The sequence below is a fragment of the Catharus ustulatus genome, chromosome 4, assembly GCF_009819885.2.
Source record: "Catharus ustulatus isolate bCatUst1 chromosome 4, bCatUst1.pri.v2, whole genome shotgun sequence".
NCBI classification, from domain to species: Eukaryota; Metazoa; Chordata; class Aves; order Passeriformes; family Turdidae; genus Catharus; species Catharus ustulatus.
Window position 1 is genome coordinate 65133661 of NC_046224.1, and position 21693 is coordinate 65155353.

The following is a 21693-nucleotide window of genomic DNA, read 5'->3' on the forward strand; positions in this document are numbered from 1 at the left end:
ACAGCAGTTAAGTGTTGGCAGCTGGGATTTGTACTCTTCATTTTTTAACTCTTCTTACAACAAACTGTGGAAACGCTGTCTCTGGCAATGCAAACACACTCTGGCTGGCCACTTAAGGTATTGAATAGACCTAGAGAAATGTTTAGACAAGAGGGAAGCCAGCTGACTTCAAAGGTCCAACTGGTAATAGACTAACATGACAAATACAGCTTTGCTGCAACTTCATATTGTGTGTAAAACTAGGGATTAGGCACACAGAGTAAGGGAAAGGGTGGAGGAGACCTGAAACCATGAAAGGGAAATATGTACAACAGAAAATCTGGCCTGAAACAAATAGTTTGAACTGGAAGTAAGGGAGGAATGCAGGAGAGCATTCTTCATCTGAGACAATGTATGTGATGGATCTCTTCAGGATGGAGTTGTAATGAAGATGCCCCTCTTCCATTTTGTATGAAAAGAAAGATGCAAAGTGAAAAGAAGCTCTTTTTTTTCTGCAGAGAAGTGCTGTTTCTCCTCCAGATTGTTCATCAAATATACCAATACACTGATGGGGTACAGTGAACAGACACTGTGGCACAAGTCATCTTTGGACAGTAAGATATTGTTAGTTGTTCCACTCAGTTGTTCTTACAGGCTCCCTTAAAGACTATGACAGCCTGAACCTCATAATAAAAGCATAAAACATGGAGCCAGGACACCCTTTCTCCTAACACCCATAGCAGCAGGGGCCAGGAGGAATTCCCCAATGCATATGTAGTAGGATGTAAGGCTGTGTTCCTCACCAGCTGTCCCTTTCCTGTCCTGCTCTAGTCCCTGAAAGAGGATCTACAACTTTGGGCTTCTCTCCTCCAAGTGTGAGGAGTCATACTGGAGCTTTATGGGGTGATAGACAATCGCAATTCACATGCAACTAAAAAATATAACATCCTCTCTAAACATGTTTAAAGAGTTTGAACCTTTACTTTCAGATGGATTCTCAGCTGAGGGTGATTATTTCAGGACAGCTGAAATCACTGAAGAAACCCCCTTAGCACAGTAACTAAAGCAGCAGCACCCTAAAGGAAATGCCTGGTATGTTAGTGTGTTTTGTGGTTGGTTTGAAAACGGCCAAGATTTTACTGGAAATTTTTTTAGGTCTGGAGAACACTCATTTATGGGGAATGTGACTCTGGTAGCACCAGTAACGGCCATCACACAACTAGGGGATTTTTCAAATGCAGCCAAACCTCATTTTATAAGATATCTGTGTGCAGTTTATAAAACAAGTTCTTAAAACCTTCCAAGACAATAGCTGGCGATGAGGACAGGCCTGATGGAGGCAATGCTATGCTGCAACATCCATTATGTCCCTAGTGGGGAAAGCACATGCTTTACTGCAGCATTTTTATTATGTCTCAGGTCTAAAAAAAAAAAAAAATCTTTTGGGAAAGTAGGCAATTGGTACTAAAAATTATAAAAGACAACTCCATCTATTGCAGGAATGAGGCATCTTAAATGTACATATATATATGTGTGCATGTGTAAATGTATATGTATATATCTCAGAAAAGATGAAGATATAGAAGGCCTTGGGAGTTATCTTGTCTTACTCAGTACTTTCAGTCAGTTGTGGGCAGAGGTCTATGTAGTTGCTCAAAATCAATACCAAGTGAGGCTGATTCCCAACTTGTCTAGGCAATGTGCTGTTATGCTCCAAGATCTCATACATTCAGCAACAACAGAAATTTTTTAATGATATATTATTTCACTGTTCACTCCAAAAGCTTATTTCAATTCATTCTTTTGTTGTTACCTCTTATATACCCAACCTTCTGTGTATCTGAACACTGCTGCTCCCTGAGGATGCTTTTTCTGGGAAGAAATTAACTTAATTTTTTTCATCTTTCTGGACAGGTTATTTTCTGGGCTTCCATGAGGAGGCTGAAGATCATAAGACATTAAGACTAGAAGAATAAAGACTGTTCTGAAAATTTCTAGAAGATATGGAAGTATTGAGAGAAACTTGGAGTCAACTGAATCAGCATTGTACAAACAACTTAGTACACGTAGTTTCTGTCCCAAGCTTTACATACTCACAACAACATGAAAAAAGATGGTCCATTCACAGCTCTGATGGACATAGGTGGACTAAAGAACCCAGACTCACCAAGATGACATGGAAGGACGCACAAAAAAAGACTCATAATTGGAAGAACTGCAACTGCTCTGCCTGACAAATGCATGCTAAATGTTGCCCTCCACTCTTCCCCCATGAGAAAATCATGCAAATAATAAAATAACTTCACAGGATGTTGACAGGAAAAGTGCCACATAAGACTTTTTCATTTAAGAGCAAATTTTAATCTTCTCTTGATTTCTCATTTCAAATAATGAAAAACTGTGTGATTAGGAAGTTTTATTTAGGATATGAAAATTAACCTATTGCTCATTCTGTTCATTTGTATAAAGGCCATGACCCAAAATGTACTGCAGTAAATAACAGTCTTTAGGTAGACCTTTAAGAGCTTTGAATTGAGTCCAGGTATATGTATATATCCAAAATAAAGCTACTTAAATAAGAGGGGTGTGAGAATGTGACAGAGCAGCACATCTCAGAATATTGAACATGCTTGCTCAAGCATTTCTATTGCCGTAAAATGATTTTGATTTCTATTCCAGTAAAATGATTACAGGAAAAATATTTTCACACTGGGATTTCTGTATTTCATCTGACTGGAAAATTAACAATAATAACTATGTTATTATATACTGTTAAAATAAAATGTATCTACTCTGTAGGCAACATGTTTACTGGTGAATATAAAAAAAACTATGGACAATGAGGAAAGATTCTGATATTCTAGTATTGTCATATTTAAGAACAGTCAGGAAACACTAAGCAGATGGGGTAAAATTTATAGCACAATGGGTCAAGGTTCAAGTATGGAAGGAATCACAGACTTTACAGAACAGGAAGAAAATACAGATCCATTTTTTGCATATATATAGCAATGTTTAAGGAAAGGTTTCATTTTAGGGGAAAATATTACTAGAACTCTTACATGAGACTTTCCTCATTTTGAAATTATCTATTCCAAGGCACAAATCAGTGTCTTGCTCTCCCAGATTCTCTGACTAAGCATTTATATTAAAAGTACTCAGTACCTGAAATTTAGCCAGTGACAAGAGCAAAGCTGGAAGGTGGCAGTATCAATGGATCTACTGCGAGTAGCATTTGCACATTGTATCCTTCCAAAGCTCCATAAATCCTTGGAAACACCCGAAAAAGCTGGAATGTATCATACAAAGTATTTCTACATCTGTACACTTCAGCACTGAAAAGAAATATATATTTTCTGGTATTGCTTTCTTTATTACTAAAATTAAAGTCTCAATCCAGATTTTGACTAGACTCAAAATAAACCATTTGTTGGGAAACATACTGTGCTTTTGTGCAGCATTGCTCATTTGTGGTGCTACCATAACCCAGAAAACAATGTACTTCCTGTATCTATGTACTCAGTACCCAAAACTACATCAGCTTTCTTTGAATGAAAATGTAACAGTAATTTCATTAACTGAAAAGAGTATGAATGAAAATCCCTGAGAATCTTGAAATTTATTTTCTTCCAAAGATACAGCAGCACATACTCAAATCCAAAAGGCAATTTCTCAAAACTTTTAAGTCTGAGATGGATTATAACAGCTACAAATTAGAGACAAAATACTCCTAAGTGCTGGGGGAAAGTAGAAATGTTGCTTGCTTTAAAACATGAACAGAAGAAACTTCCTGATCTGCCTTAGTCAAAGATTTGTTGGTATATTGAGAAGAGTACAAGCAGGGGAGATGCTTAAGGCATGCTGCATCCTGTTGATCAGAGAAGACTTTCAACGCAACTTATTCTGGACTATCCTGTGTCTTACCAGAGGACAAGGTAACCTTGCCAAGACTGATAAACGTGCAGGCGACTGTCACAATTTTCCCTCACTGTCAACATAAATCACCCAGTATATCATAGCAGGTCCTTGTCTACTCCGTCTCCACTTACTTGACTTTATTCTGAGCCTTTCTAAGCTAATTTTTATTCACAAAATATTATGGCCAGTAATTCTGGCCATTTTTCTGGAACTCCTCACTCATCTGCACTGACTTTTTCTCTACTTTTTAGACTTTCTTGTTGTTGCAGCTTCTTCCTACGTTTTCTCTTTTTCTCCTGACAACTCCTTCATTGGATTTCTTTGCAGACAAATTTTCTATTCTTTCTTACCCTGCAATCTTCTCAACCCTCTGCTTCCACTTCTACATCTTATCTTGGAGCAATGCTATCCAACCTCCCAATTTAATTCTGTGATGACTTTAATAAAATCTCACCCCTGGCCTATCTCCTTCCATTGAATCTACACAAAAACATGAGTGCCTAACATTTCCAGAGTGTTTACAAAATCTTCTGCCTATTTTGGCTAAAATTACCTGCTTACTTTGTTATTTCTTAACTTTACTAGTTTTCTTTGCTTCCTGTAACAGTCAATCACCACTTTCTGCTACATTTTCACAAAAGCTTATGTTCATTTATCTCTTTCCTACTAACCCACTCTATGTTACTATTAAAATTCTTGCCTGTGCCCTGAAGTTGTTTTATTTGGATTTCAGCTCTCTCTTTCTTGACCTTCTCTGTTTCATCCCCTTTTATTCTCTACAGATATTTTACTATATCAGGTAAACCCAGCTTCTCAGCTCACTGAATTCATTTTACCACCTACTTCTTTAGAAGTATCTATAACTCAAAAAACCAAAAGCAAAATCTTTCATGGTCCCAGTTAACTATTTCAGTCAAGTCCCAGAGGGCTAAAGTCCATCTTTGATTTCAGAAAATAGTAAGAGAGGTATTGTAAAACAAGTTGGTCTTAACACAACTATTTATTGAAAACACATGTAAAGTTGATATGAAACTTGCAGAATGGGCTAAAGTAGGACGACAAATAAATAACTTTTGAAAATGCATTGACTTATTCTCAGATAATGCCTGAAACCTAACAGAACAATATAAATACACTGCAGTAACTTGATAAACTGGTTTATGGGGGTTTCTCTTGGATTTCACTAACACGTCTGCTTTCAATTACACAGATGAAAAACAAAGAGCTTTAACATCTTGCTCTTCTCCTGATTGCAATAAAATGTCATTTTTGTAAATGGCCTTTTAAAATGAAACTCAACTAAAAGCTAATTTAGAGGTAGCACTCATGTTTTAGAACTGGTAGTGTGTGATTTTTTGGGGGCAGATTTTATCTATGATACCATGCAAGAAAGTACAGATTTAGCCTTTTATGTGTCCTACCTCCACCCATATACTTCTTACAAATGTACTGTTATAAAGGCACATGTAAAAATCATAATCTTAAAATAAAACTCATTCCACAAAGTCAGTGGAACTTTTTTTTATTACAACTGTAAGCTTCCCCTGAATAGACGTGTTTCCAGATGTTTAGTGAGTTAAAATTGTGCCTGTAGTACCAAGATGTGCCAAAGAGAGAGCTACAGGATGAACTATTAATACACTGACTGGCCATGGTGATGTAATTCATCTCTTCAGTTTGTGGTAGTTGATGCATGTTAAATAATGCAATGTTTACAGTAAAATAAAGTTGTATCATTGAATGTTTTAAGTTCCTTATTCTTGCAAGGAATGATGTACATACCTATATTCATGTGAACTGGGCAGTTCCCCTGAAGGCAGTCCCTTTAGTTTCTTCAGAATGAAGACTTTAAGAGCTACTGATGATTTGATGATTCATTAGTAAGGAAAAGCAATTAAGAAAACTGATGGTAAAAAGTTTAGAAGAAAGCTGTATTTCATAAATATGCTGTCCTACTAACTTGGCAGTTGTATCACTAAAGCATCTATGAACTCCTCTTTGCTCCAAGGCCCCTTATTCCAGACCTGCAGGGGAGCACAGGCTCAAAGACTTCAACATGACCTCACCATGTAATTACTTCATTTACCTCCAAAACACAGATTATTACTCTATACATTTAATATTATTCAATAATTATTTCACCCAAGCAAAGCCTACTCTTTAAATGCTGATCTCCTAAGCAAGGATCCTCACCTGCTTTCAGACATTTATATCTAATTTTATCCAGTGTACTTTTCAGTTTAAAGAAACAGAAATTCTCAGTCAAGTTAGAGTATGGATTCCAATTTGGGAATAAAAACCTGATATACATTTTACTGCCAATTTTAATGTTTAAAAAAACTTTAAAAAACTGAATTAATAGATCTAATGACTTCCAAGTTTTCTAAAAAGCCATCCACTAACTAAGATCAAATGTACAGAGGTTATTACAAAGTGAAATTTTTCATATTCTACAATAATGTTAAACACTTAAAATTACTATGTCTGCTCACTGTGACACATCAAAACCACAGTTTTGCTGATGTACTCTGTTGTCTAAGACAAAGTAGGAGTTATTTTGATTCTGGAGGTGAATGCTGCTCTTCTGACCATCTTACTCCATCCTTCTTTTTAGAGCACTACAGCAGCTTTATCAAAAGCAAGTATTTTGATGGATATCTGTAGCAAGTGCTCTGCTACACGAAAATCCAAGACTCAAGACACTGTGATAGTAACAATTTAGTTCACTGGCTTTTGTCTGCCTAGGCCAGAGACCATGTGTTTCCAAGTACTTGCCTGGAGTGTAATGAAACCTCAATAGACCCCTTGGGGTTACACTAATGGAAAAGTCACTTACCTGTTAGCTGTGATAAATTCATTATCACCATAGGACAAAGATTTTCATTGTCATTTCGTACAAATTAAGATTTGCATGAGATTGCTACAATGAATTAAATCAAGTTCACATCCTCTCTTCAGACAGCACTAAGAGATCAGGAAAAAAGTGTACAACAGGGAAAAGGAGTCATGGCCTGGATCCAGATCCCTGCTTTCAAAGCAACCACATCACACGGTATCATTCGTAAATGCTCAACATTTTGTCTCCAAAAACCCCGCACCTTTTCCTTTGCTCTTCTCCCGCTCCTCTGGCATCTCAATTAGTAGTTTCCCATGTTTTCCGGGTGTAGCTGTGTCTCCGGCAGGTCAGAGCTGACACCTCTGCTGCCCGCCAGTTTTGCACCCATCACCTCGCTGGGGACGAGGGGCACCGTGCCGCCCCGACATGTCGCGATTCCTGCGATACCGGCGAGCTGCGCTGGATCCCGGGCGGGGTGTCCGTCGGGCGAACCGACTCCCCCTCTCCCATGGCACAGCTCGCCCGGCAGAGCCCCGTATGGACCCTGCCCGGGGGTAACAGGACCGGCGGGGGCAGCGGCGGGGCCGATGCACACCACGCCTTTCTGCTCACTTGGACGTGGCAGCGGCGCTTTAAAGCCTGGCCGGGACGTCCAGGCACACGGGGAAGAAGGGGGCCCCACTCCCGGCACGGCAGCGCGGGGAGCACGGTGCGGAGCCCCGCGGTGCCACGCCAGGAGCCCGCATCCCGCAGCGGATCCCGGCGGGGCACAGCCCGGCGGCTCGGGGCGCTGGAGCCGCTCCTGCCCTTACCTTGTCCCCGGAGCGGAGGCAGCAGCGCCAGGAGCAGGAGCAGCCGCAGGGGCCGGGCCCCGCCGAGGGTGTCCATCAGCGGGGAGCGCTGTTCCGAGCGGGTCTCGGCTCTCCTGCGGCGTCCAGTGGGCTCCCCCTTTTCGCTCGCTGTTGCTGCTGCTGTTATCCCAGCCGCCTGAGACCGGTTGGAAAAGAGCTTGCAGGAACCCCCCACTCGGTGGGCTTTACAAAGATTTAATTCAGTGCCTGCCCGCTTAATTACACAGCCTGCAAGTGCTCGGCAGAACAGAGCCGTCACCGCAGCTCGGAGGCACGAACCCTGTTGCTTCAGATACCCCACCGCCCCCACACGCTCTAAAAGTGACTCCCTTGAGCTCGGAAAACTGCAGATCCTCAGCGTGAACCTCGGGCCGGCGTGACTGATTCTGTGAAGGAGAAGTGCAGCGACTTCTCTCGGTTCCAAGTAAGAGAAAGCCACAAAGGCAAGGCAAATCAAAACAAAACAAAAGAAACCACCTAGCAGAGGTTTAACCTTTAAAGGGGAGATACTCAACCCCCCTTCTAGGTCTTTCCGTGGATTTTACCCCAATACAGCTTTTGTCAATAAAATAAGATTTTAAAAAGGAGAGGCATTCTAGAACCTTTCAATGAAATTCAGTGGGGAAAATAAAAATCCCTTTTTCCCTCCCCCTCCTCTTAAGAAGTCACGATGAAAATTTCAATCCAAATGAGACAGCTCTGCTCTTTCTCTCCTCCCTTCTTTCTCTCTCTCTCTCTCCCTCTCTGTCTCTTTTTTTTTTTTTTTAAAACCTCCTTATCTTATTTAAACAGGAACAGAAACACTGATAGTGGTCAAAGGACCCAGCTGGCAATGCTGTTGCTGAGATAGCTGAGATCTTTAAGATAATGAGAGAGATAATATTTGCAGACAAATGGGGATGGAAACACACTGAGAGTTCAACATCCCTGTATACTTTGCCCTCAATTTTACACAAACAAATAGCTGGAAGTCATTGTGTGTTTACTTGGAGGTTGTGCCACGTGGACTCTGATTGGGCTATTCTTCCTGTAACTACTCAATAATGCAACTTTTAAGTATCTCTCCTTGACATGTCCAAATGGAAAACGTATTTAAGGCAGTAGGAGTTGAATGTGTATTTTTTTCCGCACCAAGATATTTGTACTTTTCTAACACAAGAACATAAATACAGCCATAAGGCCAAGAGTCCAACAGCCTGTCCTCAGCCACAGTCATGAAATGGTGGAAGAGCATGAATAAGAAAACAAACATGATTACTTTCCCAACTACTCTCCAGCCTTCAGCTCCTGTGTGTTTGGGCATTTCCTCAGTGATATGTGGTCTAAGTGTACTTATTAGCTCTCAGTGAATTTCTGTTCCAGTTATTTCCCATGTCTCCCCATGAGTCCTTGTAAAACTTTATCATCCAAAATACCCTTTAGCAACCAGTTTCATGGATTTACCAGTGACTGTGTGAAGGGCCATTTCCTTTTGTTCCTTTTGAAGCTGGTTCCAAATGCCCTTCTGGTGCTTTCTCCCACATGTACTGCAGAGTTATTCAAGAACTGACCTCCATCTTCCATCCACTCTCAAAATGCCCACATCATCTTCCTTTACCTGCTGTTTCTTTTTTGGTTTTTTGGTTGGTTTTCTGCTCTCTATTTTATTGGGAAAGGGAACTGGAAAAGGGGAAAAAGGACGGATGGCTGATTTTATTTGGAGGGGACTTTAATAGTGGGATTTTCTACATAAACATGTATATTTCTCTCTTCTTTAAATGCCCTAACTCAGTTTAAAAGGATTTTTTTACATCAGTTACAGTGTTTCATTCCAACCTCCAAGCTACCATTTTTCATCTATCAGACAGCTGGGAGAAACACCTAACAAAGATTACACCTTGTCTAAAATTCATAGAAGTATTCTGAACCAGAGGAATGTCCTTTATAGAAAGGCTGGGTTCAGTTCAATATTGCCTATTTCACTCTACATTAAAACCTCCCCTAATTGATTAAAGGTGGATAGAAAGAACTTCATCCAGCATGCCTAAAACAGTGCAAAGTCATACTGAATATACTGTCCACACATGGAGCTACCCTGATTAACACCATGTGTGAACATTTTTACTACAGAGTAAGAATTCCTTGTTCCTGTTTTGTTTGCCTCCACAAACTATACCAGAAATGAGGCAAATTTAAATAAAAGCTTAAGAAGTATTTCTAGAAAACATCATGGCTATGGTCATCTGCAGATCTGACAATAAGTTTTTCCTTGGTTTGGGGTGGGAGTTTTTTTGCTTGATACACATTTCTACTATGAATTGGCACTCTCACCTACAGACAGATTGAGAGGCCTCGAGTACATGTGATTCCAATTACTGACCCCAAGCTTTGTAATGAACTGAGCCAGGCACCTCAGGCTCAATCCAGAGGTCCTGGGAGTCAATGGAAAGCAAGGGCTTATGAGAGGGAACATTTTGCATAACCACATTTTTTTTTCGTATATCTTTTGTAAAGGTTCTGTAATCTTTTGTGTAGCTCTAAAACAAACAAATTCTTTAATGAGGATTTTGTTTCTGCTTCAGAAGAATAAAAATCTTTTGCAGAAGCTCAGAATAATGAGTAATGACAGCATAACAAATCACTGTGCAAGTCATTTCCAAGGGTCCTGTTAAGAGTAGATGCACGCAAGTAGATCAACAAAGACTTTAGAATTACTTTATCACATCCAGCCATCTATGGCAGCAGGTTCACAGCTCCCATTTGGCTACTTAGGAATCCTTGAGATGGCCTGATTAAGTCTCTGTAAGGGCATCAACCTCTGTCAAGTGAACAAAGCTGACCCGAGTCCCAGCTGTTGTGCTTCTCAGCTCATTTCTTTTACTGCAGTTCCTAAAGCCTGTATTTTTGACCACTCCACCTATCTGTCCCAGAAGTTCAGCAAAAGAGAGGGAAATGAAATTGCACTGTCCTTCCTGTTTTCAGGAAGAATGGTGCAAGGAAGTTAATAGACTCACCTAGAAATTAAATCAAACTGTAGATTTCTAACTCTAAAGAGAAATTCCTTGGGCCTTTTGGCAAAAAATGAAGCTACATATTGGTTCTTGTTATATGCCACATTAAAGATGCATAAAAAGGCCTCTTTGCCTACTGAATAGGAAGAATACATCACTGATTGGTGATTAAGAGGTTTCATGTGGATCTTACCATCTCCCACTGTAAATGTAAGACCTCAAACTCTACGGTAGGTAAGTCCATGGCTATTGAAGTACAAATGACCACTCAGCTTATGAGTGGTCTATGCTATGAGCATGGTACAACTGACACTCACTTTCTTTCCTGCCTGGAGAAGGAAAAAAAAAAAAGAAACTTAGCTGAGTTTTCAGAGATGGATGCACAGTAATCCTTTTTGAAATGTCTACTGCCATTACAGATAACAATCGCTAGCTTATTTTGAGTCTAAATCAATGTTGTTTAGTTTTTTAATAGCTCTCCAGGCTTGTATTCTTGTTGAAGTTATCACTTTGTGCACCACTGATCACCAAAGCCCCTTAGTGTAGTATCACTTGGGGATACCTTATATGCACTTTCCATGTCCTTGTCAATGATTGATTTGGAATAAATCGGTATGCAGGCACATCCCCATCCTCAAATCCCAAACTACAGAACACCCATACCAAATGGCTCCCAGCCTAGGTAAACAAAAGGAAATGGGAGGACTGTGAGCCTTCCCTGTTGCCCTATGAGTCCAAAACTACACCTCCAAGAACCACCCAGGCACTATCACCAGGCTTGTTATAGCATCTTACAGCTACAGATAGAGCTGGAATTCCTTCTAGAATAATTACTATGTAATTCATAACAATCCTAAATTCAGACTGTTTTTATATAGATTGTATTACACATAAATAGAAATACATAAATAAGTCATATTATATATATGTGTATATGCATAATTACACTGATGCCAGCCCAAGCCACTATGCCATTTACTCATACAAGAAATACAGATGCTTGTATCCAAACAAGGGAATCTACCTGGGCTCTATGCCTAAAAACTTTCAGAAGAGGCTTTGCTTATTCTTAAGAGTTTCCTTGTCAAAGACAAAACCTCTTTTCCCTCTTTCCAGTTAAATATTCTGGGCTGGGATGAATAACCCTGAGTCCTTTTCAACAACATTTCTTCTAAGCATGTTGAGGTTTTCCCTGTTTTGGAGTTTGTGTCCAGTTTTTACATGTTGCCTACATTTCCTTTTCTCTCCTGTCTGATTTAGGGAAATAGATATAGCTATCCTGGACATTCAGAATACACCGGCTGTCCATTCATATGTATGGGGACTGCTTCTAAGACAAGAAGGGAGTTTACCTGGGAATAAAGGAATGCTTTGATGATCCATGTAATTTCCCTTGTGGCATTATTTGTAGAATTCAGGAATAACTCAATCTGACATTCATGGGGCATTTCCTGTCTCTCCTTCTAGAGATGCATCCGTCCAGTCGCTCAGATCTCTCACTTCCCATAGATTTCCTTTCCCCTTCTAAACTTTTTCATGTCCCCCCACACTGAACTAGCCGATGTGTGGATCTGCAAAGTATTTTCCATGACCCGAGCCCTAGGAATACTGGGGTCCTTTGGATAAGCTGGAGAAGAGTGTGAGTCATGCACACACAGGTAGGAGGGGCCAGTAGCTTTAGACTCTGCTTGGAGCCTCCACAAATCCAACAACAGCAGGGATCAGTTGCTATTTTAGCTGCAGTCTAAATAATATCTCATTATAAAGGGTGGGGGAAATCCAACAAAAAAGTAAATGGCTATTCTGGTAAAGGCCATTTCCTCTCTTGATAACCCTGGTAAATCTGAAATCCATCCCTTGTCAAAGAGAAATAATATCCAAGTACGTGACCCAGTGACCTTTGGGCACCAGAAAATATACAAGTGAATATAAGACATTTCAGCCTTAAAAAAATGAAATCCCAGAGTCAATTGTACCTACTAGCTTCAAACCAGGAGTAGTTTTCTATGTTTCCTCATGGTCACTGAAGACCTGTATCATTCAACACTGTGTTTCTTCATTGTTTAATGAATTTTCTGTATTATTTACAAGTCTTTTTGCATATTTTAATAAACAAGAACCCATCCTACCCATCTGCAAACAGTCCTAGCCTGCCAGAAAACCTTTATCTTAACAGTAGAAACCGCAATTTAAAACAGTATAATGTATGCAGGCAGTCAGTGGAAAGAGTATGAACACTGACAAAATTCTGCAACTAATTCATGTACGTATACTCATTTTCTCCTTCTCCCCCAGTTTCACAGATAGCCTTTTTTTTTCACTTCAGTCTCAGTTTTCTTATCAGACGTTCTCAAACTTTATTTATTCATGTACCACATCTCTTAGACTTCACAGCCCTGAGCTTAATATCTTTGTCCCAGGAATCTGAGGTCATTCTTGGTGGCCTGATTCTACATGCATGTCAATAAAACTATTTACAGGGAGTGTGGCTTGCGTTTACAAAATGCTGACAAAATTCTGAGCAGTGACTATGAGAGGGTACCTTAAAAACATGAATTTAAAAGTTGTTGTAGTGTAGCAAACTGTTTAGAATAAAAATATTACAAACTTACCATGTTTTCTGGCACAATTCCACAGAAACTGGTTGATACCCGGTATGTGTGAAATACACACTGGGTTTTAATTGGAAGGGTAAATGGATCAGAAGATCTATGTACAGCTGCAAAGTACAAATATTGAATTAACTTCATGTTCCATGTTGTGTGTGCCCTGTGGTTCTCAGGCAGCCAGTTTCATTTGTAGGTGCTCCATCATTAGCCACAGGCTATGAGAAGGCTGGCTCAGAGTCTTTGGAGAGCTATAGTACACTCTAAGTTTTGGATAACATTGAGCTTTCCTGTCCGTCAGGGACTAACTTGTCATTCCTTTCTTAACTCCTAGGTGAGCTCTGGAAGCAAAGGAAGAAACAAAGTTTAGGTTCCAACTAAGAGAACTTGAAAGAACTAACCATTTCTTTTCCAGACTACCCTTTCCTCACACTCTTTACTTCTTTTGACTTTGATCTCACAACTGTTCTTTCACATGGTCATAGAGTTTGGGATTAGGTCAATGAGATATTCCTGCAAGAGAGGAGAACAGCCCCCAAGCGAATGTGTGAAAATAGGAGAGGGCATACAGACAGACAGCAGCAATTCAAAAGCAGGTGGAAAAACCATCCAGGCTGCTCACAAAAACGACCCCTCCCCATACCCTGAAAACCCAAAATATTTAGGAATTAATTATCCAGGAGAAATGTGGCCTGCTAAACAGCAAGTACGAGCAGACTTCAACAGAAATCCTGTTTCTACCTCATTTTCTCTGGTTTCTGACATATGTTTTGGCCAAATACTGGACCTCTTGGTAGCTCATGTTGTCTATAGGGATAACCTGGTTTGTAAAATGTTTTGAGCTCCATAAAATTAAACAAGGTGCATAAGAATTTGTTGTTAGAAACTAGCCACTTTAAGCCATTAGCTTCCCAAGATTGTGGTATGAAGTAATTTGGGCCAACTTTAACTTCTATTTCCCGTTTCAAAGCAGCATCCTATATAGTAGTCAATATTACAGTAACATTAGCATTCAAAATACCTCTCATATTTTCTCCAAACTTAGAAATCTACAGACAGGCACATTTCCAGCCAAATAGCAGATATAGACCTTTTTGGACAGTTATTCCATAATTTATACTCCTGAACTATTTCGCTAATGTACAGGCTGTCATTATGAAGATCTAACTTGTGCATGTCACTAAGAGTGACATGACTACAAGTCAGAAAACAAGGTTCTTTCAAATAGGTGTATTTGGGGGCTATATAAATGATGTCTTAACTCTCCTGCAGAAGATAGGTTGGATGAAAGGATAGGTTGCAGAATCATTTAATTAATCCAGAAAAATAAGTGTCTTTATTCATCTCAGTTTATGCAATATACTGTATTTAATAGTTCTGCTAAAGACAAGTGAAAGCTTGGCTCTCATGGCAAATTTCCCAATGACTTCAGTGGGGCCAATACTGCTATTAACTCTTCCCTACAAGGAAAATCCAGATTGCCTAAGAAGCTGGCCTGACTCTGCTAAGACCTCAATCCAGACTGGTTACAAGTTGAACTGGCTTTGTACAATTACATAAGCTGTTATTCTTGAGAATTTGCCAAATCCTCAAAAACTAGCGTAATAAATTATCCCCAAACTTTTACCCTGGAGTAAAACAAATCTTCTCATTTTATAAATGAAAACACCTATGTTGACTTTCATATTCCACTGGTTTCACTCACAGTTTTACAGAAAAATTATTATTGTTATTATTATTTTTTAATTATTATTATTTTTATTATTATTATTATCTAAATGAATTGGGATTGTTCAGCCTGGAAGAGAGAAGGCTCTGGGGTAACATAATTGCCCCTTCCAGTACCTGAAAGGAGCCTAGAAGAAAGATGGAGAGAGACTATTTACAAGGGCCTGGAGTGACAGGACAAAGGGAAATGGTTTCAATCTGATATAGAGCAGGTTTAGATTGGCTATTAGGAAGAAATTCTCTGCTGTGAGGGTGGGGAGGCCCTGGCATATGGTCCCCAGAGAAGCTGTGGCTGCCCCATCCCTTAAAGTGCTCAAGACCAAGTTGGACAGCACTTGGAGCAACCTGGGATAGTGGAAGGTGTCTCTGCCCATGGCAGGGGGTGAAATGGGATGGGCTTAAGCTCCCTTCCAACACAGACCATTCTAGGATTCAAATATATGTCTATTCCAGACCATTTACTACATTAAACCATTCCGTTTCCTTGTTCCATCAAAATACAACGATGACTTTGTGAATAGGAAAAAATCACAAGGAAGTGAATTTAATGTGGAACAGAAAATTCAGCAACATTGTGGTAGTGCAACAAACCCCTAAAAATCCAACTGTGGAGAGTTCTCTCTATAAGTTACATTGAGGATGGTCCATATTTAGAGTCCTCTGCTAAACACAGAGAATACAGATCCATGTTAGTGGTAAATTGACTAACTCTCTGTGTTCCCTTGCAAAGTCTTTCTAGCTGCTTTTTTTTTTGAACTCTGTAAAGTTTCACAGTAGATGTTCAAGTACTGTTGTTCTCATCGTAGCTGGAAGAAATTGGACTGTTTTCTGTGAAGCAGCAAAGCTAAGAATAGCTTTGACTTTGCAAGGAACTGCCACTGAAGAAACTGGTAATATTTCTGTTGGAGTGCTGTAGGACTTGTTCCCAAGGGATGGTATGTAGCCTGATTTCAATACAGCCAAACACCTCATCATTATTTAACAGGCTTATTAACTTCACTGGGATTACTCACACATATTAATTTATATATCCCCTTAAATTCTTTATTGAACTAGGTTATATAAAATGTCCTTAAAAAACATTCACTCATGTTTTTCATTTTCCAAAATGTATGTTGAGAACTGCATGTTATGATTTCTGAAGCCAGCACTTGCCAGACTCCATCATGGGTCTTTTTCATACACAGGCTGTTCATGTCTCCTTCTGTATTTTCTGACAGCTCACAGAATCTGAGGTCCTTCTCACTTCTCTGCCTGTCACAGTGAGCTGTTTCCTTTCTTAGTAAAGCCAGCCTTACTAGAAATGTCTGTAAATTCTCTTCTGGTTTGCTGTTCTGTTTCTAGTAAAAAAAAATCATGCTGGAGTTTTAACTGCCTGATTTCTCTTCAGCTTAATATTGAGGAATATGAGGCAATGTCTGCATTGCCTTCATATGAGAATTATATGCAGATTTTCAAAAGAAAATTTCCCCCTTATATTCTGAGTTTATTTATTCTGTGAAGGAGACAATGGCTGTTCTTTTTAAAGAACTAGTGGTCTTGGCATTCAACTTTTCTTCAGAACTTGTTTTCATGGAGAACACACAAAAGAGTGTCTCTCAGGCAAGTGTATCCCATATTCATTTTCTCCATGAGTGAAGACACAGCAGTAGGGACTTTCAGGAGAATACATACAAACACATTAACATATTGTCACAACCCCCAGATGGTTCATTATGTTTTAGCTGAAAGTCATGTCTTCCACGTATGGTTCTACATAGAGGAATCACTCCTTTATTTGCTTACATGGACATTAGCTGGTCATTCCTAGATGATCTAGTACTGTGGAGTGACATTTGTAAAACCAGACCTCTAGATAGTGCCTTCATATAAACAGCAACTAGCAGTAGTAATGGTCTATGAAATATTAATAAAAGCCTAAAGAATTCATCTATTCTCTCTTCCTACGTTCCCTGGGTCCTCCTCATACAATATATTTAATAATTACCTCAGACACCAAAAAAATACTGGAGCTTTAAGTTGTCTGAGTTGCTAATAGCTTCTCATCAGATTGATGGCTTTTGAGATGAAAGATTAACTAGAGATCTTTCCTGCTAGAAGGACAAGTTTGTTCTTAAGAGTACTGCCAGGATAGAAATGAGACTTAATGTTTTCTGGGACAACACAACCACCTTCTCTTTTGACCCTAATGCCTATGAAAAGCACCTATAATTAAATACTAGTGAAACACAAAAGTGCCAAGTTTGAGCATGTATTTCTTTCCTTTTTTGTTTATTTATGTATCTATGCATACATTGCTATGCTGGTCTGCTTCTTGCTTCAACATATCCCAAATTTCAGCTGCAAAGCTCAGGAGGTTAATGTTCAGTGTCTCTCAAAATGAAAAATTCTTGTTTAAAAGACCTTTTGTACACTTCAGCAAGTTACATGGTTTTGCCTTCAGACTCCTCCATTCCAATCATAATTTCAGGGAAAGACTGAACAGATACAGAGTCTAAAATCTCATCCATGGCACAAAAGTGAAATCATAACCAAAAATGCAATGGAAGCACAAATATCTACTTGTTAAGGCTCTCTATCTCATGGCTCATGTAAATCCTCATGGCTCCACTCTTCATCAAAATGGTGACAATTTGCAACAGAAGAGGATTGCCAACTCCTGGGGGGAAAAAAAAAGGAGGTGCAGCATCCCCCAAATTTCTGTATGTAAGGGAGGAAGTTTTTTAGTGTGTTCTCAAAGGTATTGTAGTTAATATATATTTTTTTTTTTTTTTTAAAGCCTCTAAAATTTGAAACTTAGACTTGGAATAACACCAATCACTGTAAAGTCAGACCTTTAACACTTCATGGTATAATGTACAACATTAACATGTAATGCTTAAAAATATCTGATACTGCTTGTAAAATCATATGTAGGACTTGGATTTAAAATTCTTTCTGTTACTACATTTCCCATCTCCTGTTTTCATGCTTTTTTTTTTTTCAGAGTAAAAACTTCCTGCTTCAAATACAAGAAAATCTGGTCCCAGATGTCACTAATTAGGACCAGGTTAGCAGAGATATTTACACAGAGGTGCCTGAAGTTACAATTCATCATGTGGGATCTGACAACAGCCTGTTTCATTTCATTGTATGATAATAAGCTTTAACGGGTACCATGCAAAGCACAGAGGACACATTTAAGCAGGGAAATTACATTAATATAGGTCTTTCTAAAAGCTCTTAGTGTTTGCAACATACCAAGTACCATGTAAATATACCCCTTCTAGCCAGGGATTCAGCATAAGTAGAAATTGAAAAGAGAAGTACATTAATTAGTGTCTTTTGTTTTTTAACATCTGACATTATAAAACTAAATTTAAGGAGTTAAATGTCTTTCAGCAGATCATCAATTAAAGATCATTTCAAAATTAATTTTCTCACAATATTTGGAGAGGGAAGGAGGAGTAAAGGGAATTGCAGTTAGTTATTATGTAGATTGGCTTTTGTTGCTGGAATCAGCAGGAATGAATTTCAAGGGCAGAAAGATTAAGCTAACTACATTACAGTTGCACTAAATGAATAAACAGAAATACTTCCTGCTCACAGGGTTAAAACACTGTGTTAAAACACAAATAATTTGAAATCTAGTCCTTAAAAAATGAAATTATCTAATTACAAATACTCGAGACAGGTCTGCACATTTACATGCAAATTTAGTCCAGAGACCACTGAAGTCAACTAAAAATCCTCAATGCAATTCAACTGGTTGAAACTGCCAGATAGCACTCACTATTGACCAATTATTTAACTAAGATATTGACACTTGTGCTGCATTAGAAATATTTACTTCAAATTTATAAGGCTTTTTCCCTACAATACAATGAAACAATGTAATTGCACATACAGATTCAGTCATGCTCCAAATGACAGTATTTTGTGAGCCTTGTTATCCATTTCCCTGCATTTCATGCAAATCATTAGCCCTGGTGCTAATTATGAGTAAGACAGAAAAGTGTGGGGGTTTTCTTTCATTTTCTTTGCATTGTCTCAAATTACTATATAAGAATTTGGGTCCATTGAAATCTATTGTAAAATTCTCCTTACCTCATAGGAAATAGGATCTAATCCAAGTTATGGAAACATTTTCTGTTGTGGAGATTACTTTAGACATACTCCGCCCTTCAAATAAAATTAAAACTAGCAGGCAGTTAATAGGTATGCATGTACTAAATAACCATATGATTATTATTTTAATATGTAATTTATTAACGTGTAAGTTCTCTTTACTCCTAATTTCACGGTCTTAAGATCCACGTTTGAATCATGCAGCTGAAATACGTTGGTTTTGAAAAGAAAGGTTTTAAACAGTGAGATCCCATTTTATTTTTCAAGATCACTTTTTGTCACTAGATCCACAGCTTGTGAAAATTGTTCTGACAGGTAACACCAAAGACTCTGACTCCCTTTCCTGTTAAAGAGGTCTTTGGCATGCTGCAGTGTATTGTGGAAGCCAGACAGCCACTAGTCTTTATAGAAGGTATATCCCTTTGGAAGCATCAGCTCAGAATAAGGGGAGATGGCATTTAAAATTAATTTTCACCAAAAAAATCGAGTTTTTCACTTAAAAGAAAATAAATGTAAATTTTTCACTTAGTGCAATCAGAAGCAGCACCTGAATTTTAACATGGAGTCACCTTCATGTTGTTTTAAAACTATTCTGTAATTTTTCTGTTAATTTAATCCCTGGTTTCTGTATTGGGTTCATATAAAGTCTCCAAACAGAAACGCTCAGAAGTCTTAACAACATATGTGAAATGGAGAAAAGCAAACTGCAATCTTCTAGGAACAATTGCACAGAACATACAAGTAAGGATACTAAGTTTTTACCAAGCTTTCTTCGAGGATATTTCAGGGTGTCAAAGGAAGTGCCCCAACTACCCTCTCAAGCTCAGAAGATCTACCTCTTCAATATTTAGGGAGAAGTACTAAGTCTGGCTTTGCAGCATCCAGAATGCTCAAAGCATTACTAGTAGTTATGATTAGTTATGAGTTGTAAGTTGAATTCTTTATGGGAATTGACACTGAGATTACAGTAAGAATGAAAATTACCATCACATTCTTCCTATTCTCTCAAACTTCCTGAACTACAAAACGAAGAAGGAACAGACAAAAACATCTCAAAAGAAATGGTTTTGTTTGTATCAATTGTGTCTCCTTCTAAACAGCCAGTTTGGCTTCCCAGTGAGGGACAGGGAAAATAAATCTGCTATGCTGATCAGAAATATAATTCTCAGACTACATTCAGTTCATATTAAAAGACATCCACACAGGCACAGGTCTCCAATCTCTCCTGTGGGGCAAAGAAAACAAGGGAATGCAATTTCTTCTCTCGACTAAAATCTTCATTGCTCCTAAACCAGCCGTTTACAGTCCCCTTAGAATCTAAATTTCAAACAGATTTGCCTATCCCCTCTGATGTATTCAGGGCAACTTTTAAACAGAACAAGAAAGGTAATATACTGGAGCCCCTTTGGCAATTTGCCTGAATCCAAACACATATCATCTGTTGGAAAGACAGAAATGGTTTGCTTATGTCAAAAGCGGCATATGTTACTTCAGGAAACAGATCTCCTCTGCAGCAAGAATTTAAACACAAGTGCAGCTCCAAAGCATCTGAATAGTGCTCTAAACTGAACAAGAAAACTTGTTTGAATGAATGAATGAATGAATGCATACCCAATACACAGGAAGTGATGCAATCTGTCTGAGGATTCAACTAATACGCTAGAATACCAAAGAAATCTGAATGCCATCCTGCAAAATAGCTACTAACATTGTTTATTACAGCTAAAGCATGAGAAAAAATTAAAATAACAGATTTACGATCTATGCTACTTGTAATTTAGATTGAGTCTTAGATGCATGGATGTTGGAAGCAAAATTCTTAGTGAATATTCCCTCCTTCACTTCAAGCTTCACAAGTACTCTTATTCCAAGTTAAAAATTTTGAGTTCTTGCACTATATTATTTACTAGATAGGCAACTAAGAAATAGGCTGTTGCATACAATGTGATATTATTTCATTACACGTTTGCCTGACATTAAGAACTAAATGCTTTGCTAACTTTACCAAGCATTATTATTATTATTATTATTATTATTATTCAGTCAATATATGCTGCAAACAACAAATAACATAAGCAAAATCTTAGTGTAGTAAGTAAAATTCCTAATTTTGTCAGAAATGCTGTACTATTTTGCTAGATATAACATATACTTGAACATATATAAAAATACATTAATTCCATAGCCAGTCAGCAGGAGTCTAGGTGAATTCAACATCCTAGGGTGCCAGCTAGAAGCCTCATTTCATTGTGAATCAAGCATGTATGTTAATGATGGACAGAGTGCTAGCATCTGGATAGACAAGGAATTTTCATTGAATATAAAGTGAAGAGTGATTTCCCTATTTATCCCTTCATTAGTACCTTTATGCTAATATAAGAATATTATTTTCAAACGTCTAAACTTGCATAAATCTCATGAAGTTAAACAAAAAAGAGGATTAACTGCTGTTAATAGAGCTAAGCTGAAGTTAATACTGTAAAATATACTTTTCTTAAATCCCTGGAATCGATTAAAGAAAACTGCATTGTGGCTGTGGGGGACTGAATGTTAATGTAACACATATGCCCATTCATACATAAATTCTCAGATGAAATATTTGAAAGCATTATTATAATCTTGTACAGCAATATTCTTCTAGATCTTAAACGGGGTAGTTTTAAGAAACATATGCCTTA

At 38.4% G+C, this 21693-nt stretch overlaps 1 protein-coding gene across 2 annotated transcripts in view; it reads right to left on the bottom strand.

Annotated features, from left to right (window-relative positions):
* FBLN1 (fibulin 1) overlaps window positions 1-8270 on the bottom strand; it is a 79567-nt gene extending 71297 nt beyond the window's left edge. Inside the window, exon 1 of one of the 2 annotated variants that reach the window (XM_033059024.2) lies at window positions 7546-8264. In XM_033059024.2, the coding sequence (XP_032914915.1) occupies window positions 7546-7621 (76 nt within the window). In that variant the 5' untranslated portion in view covers window positions 7622-8264. Of the gene's footprint in view, window positions 1-7545 lie in introns of both variants that reach the window. The other variant, XM_033059025.1, reaches the window with a different exon arrangement.
* Window positions 8271-21693: the final 13423 nt, after the last annotated feature.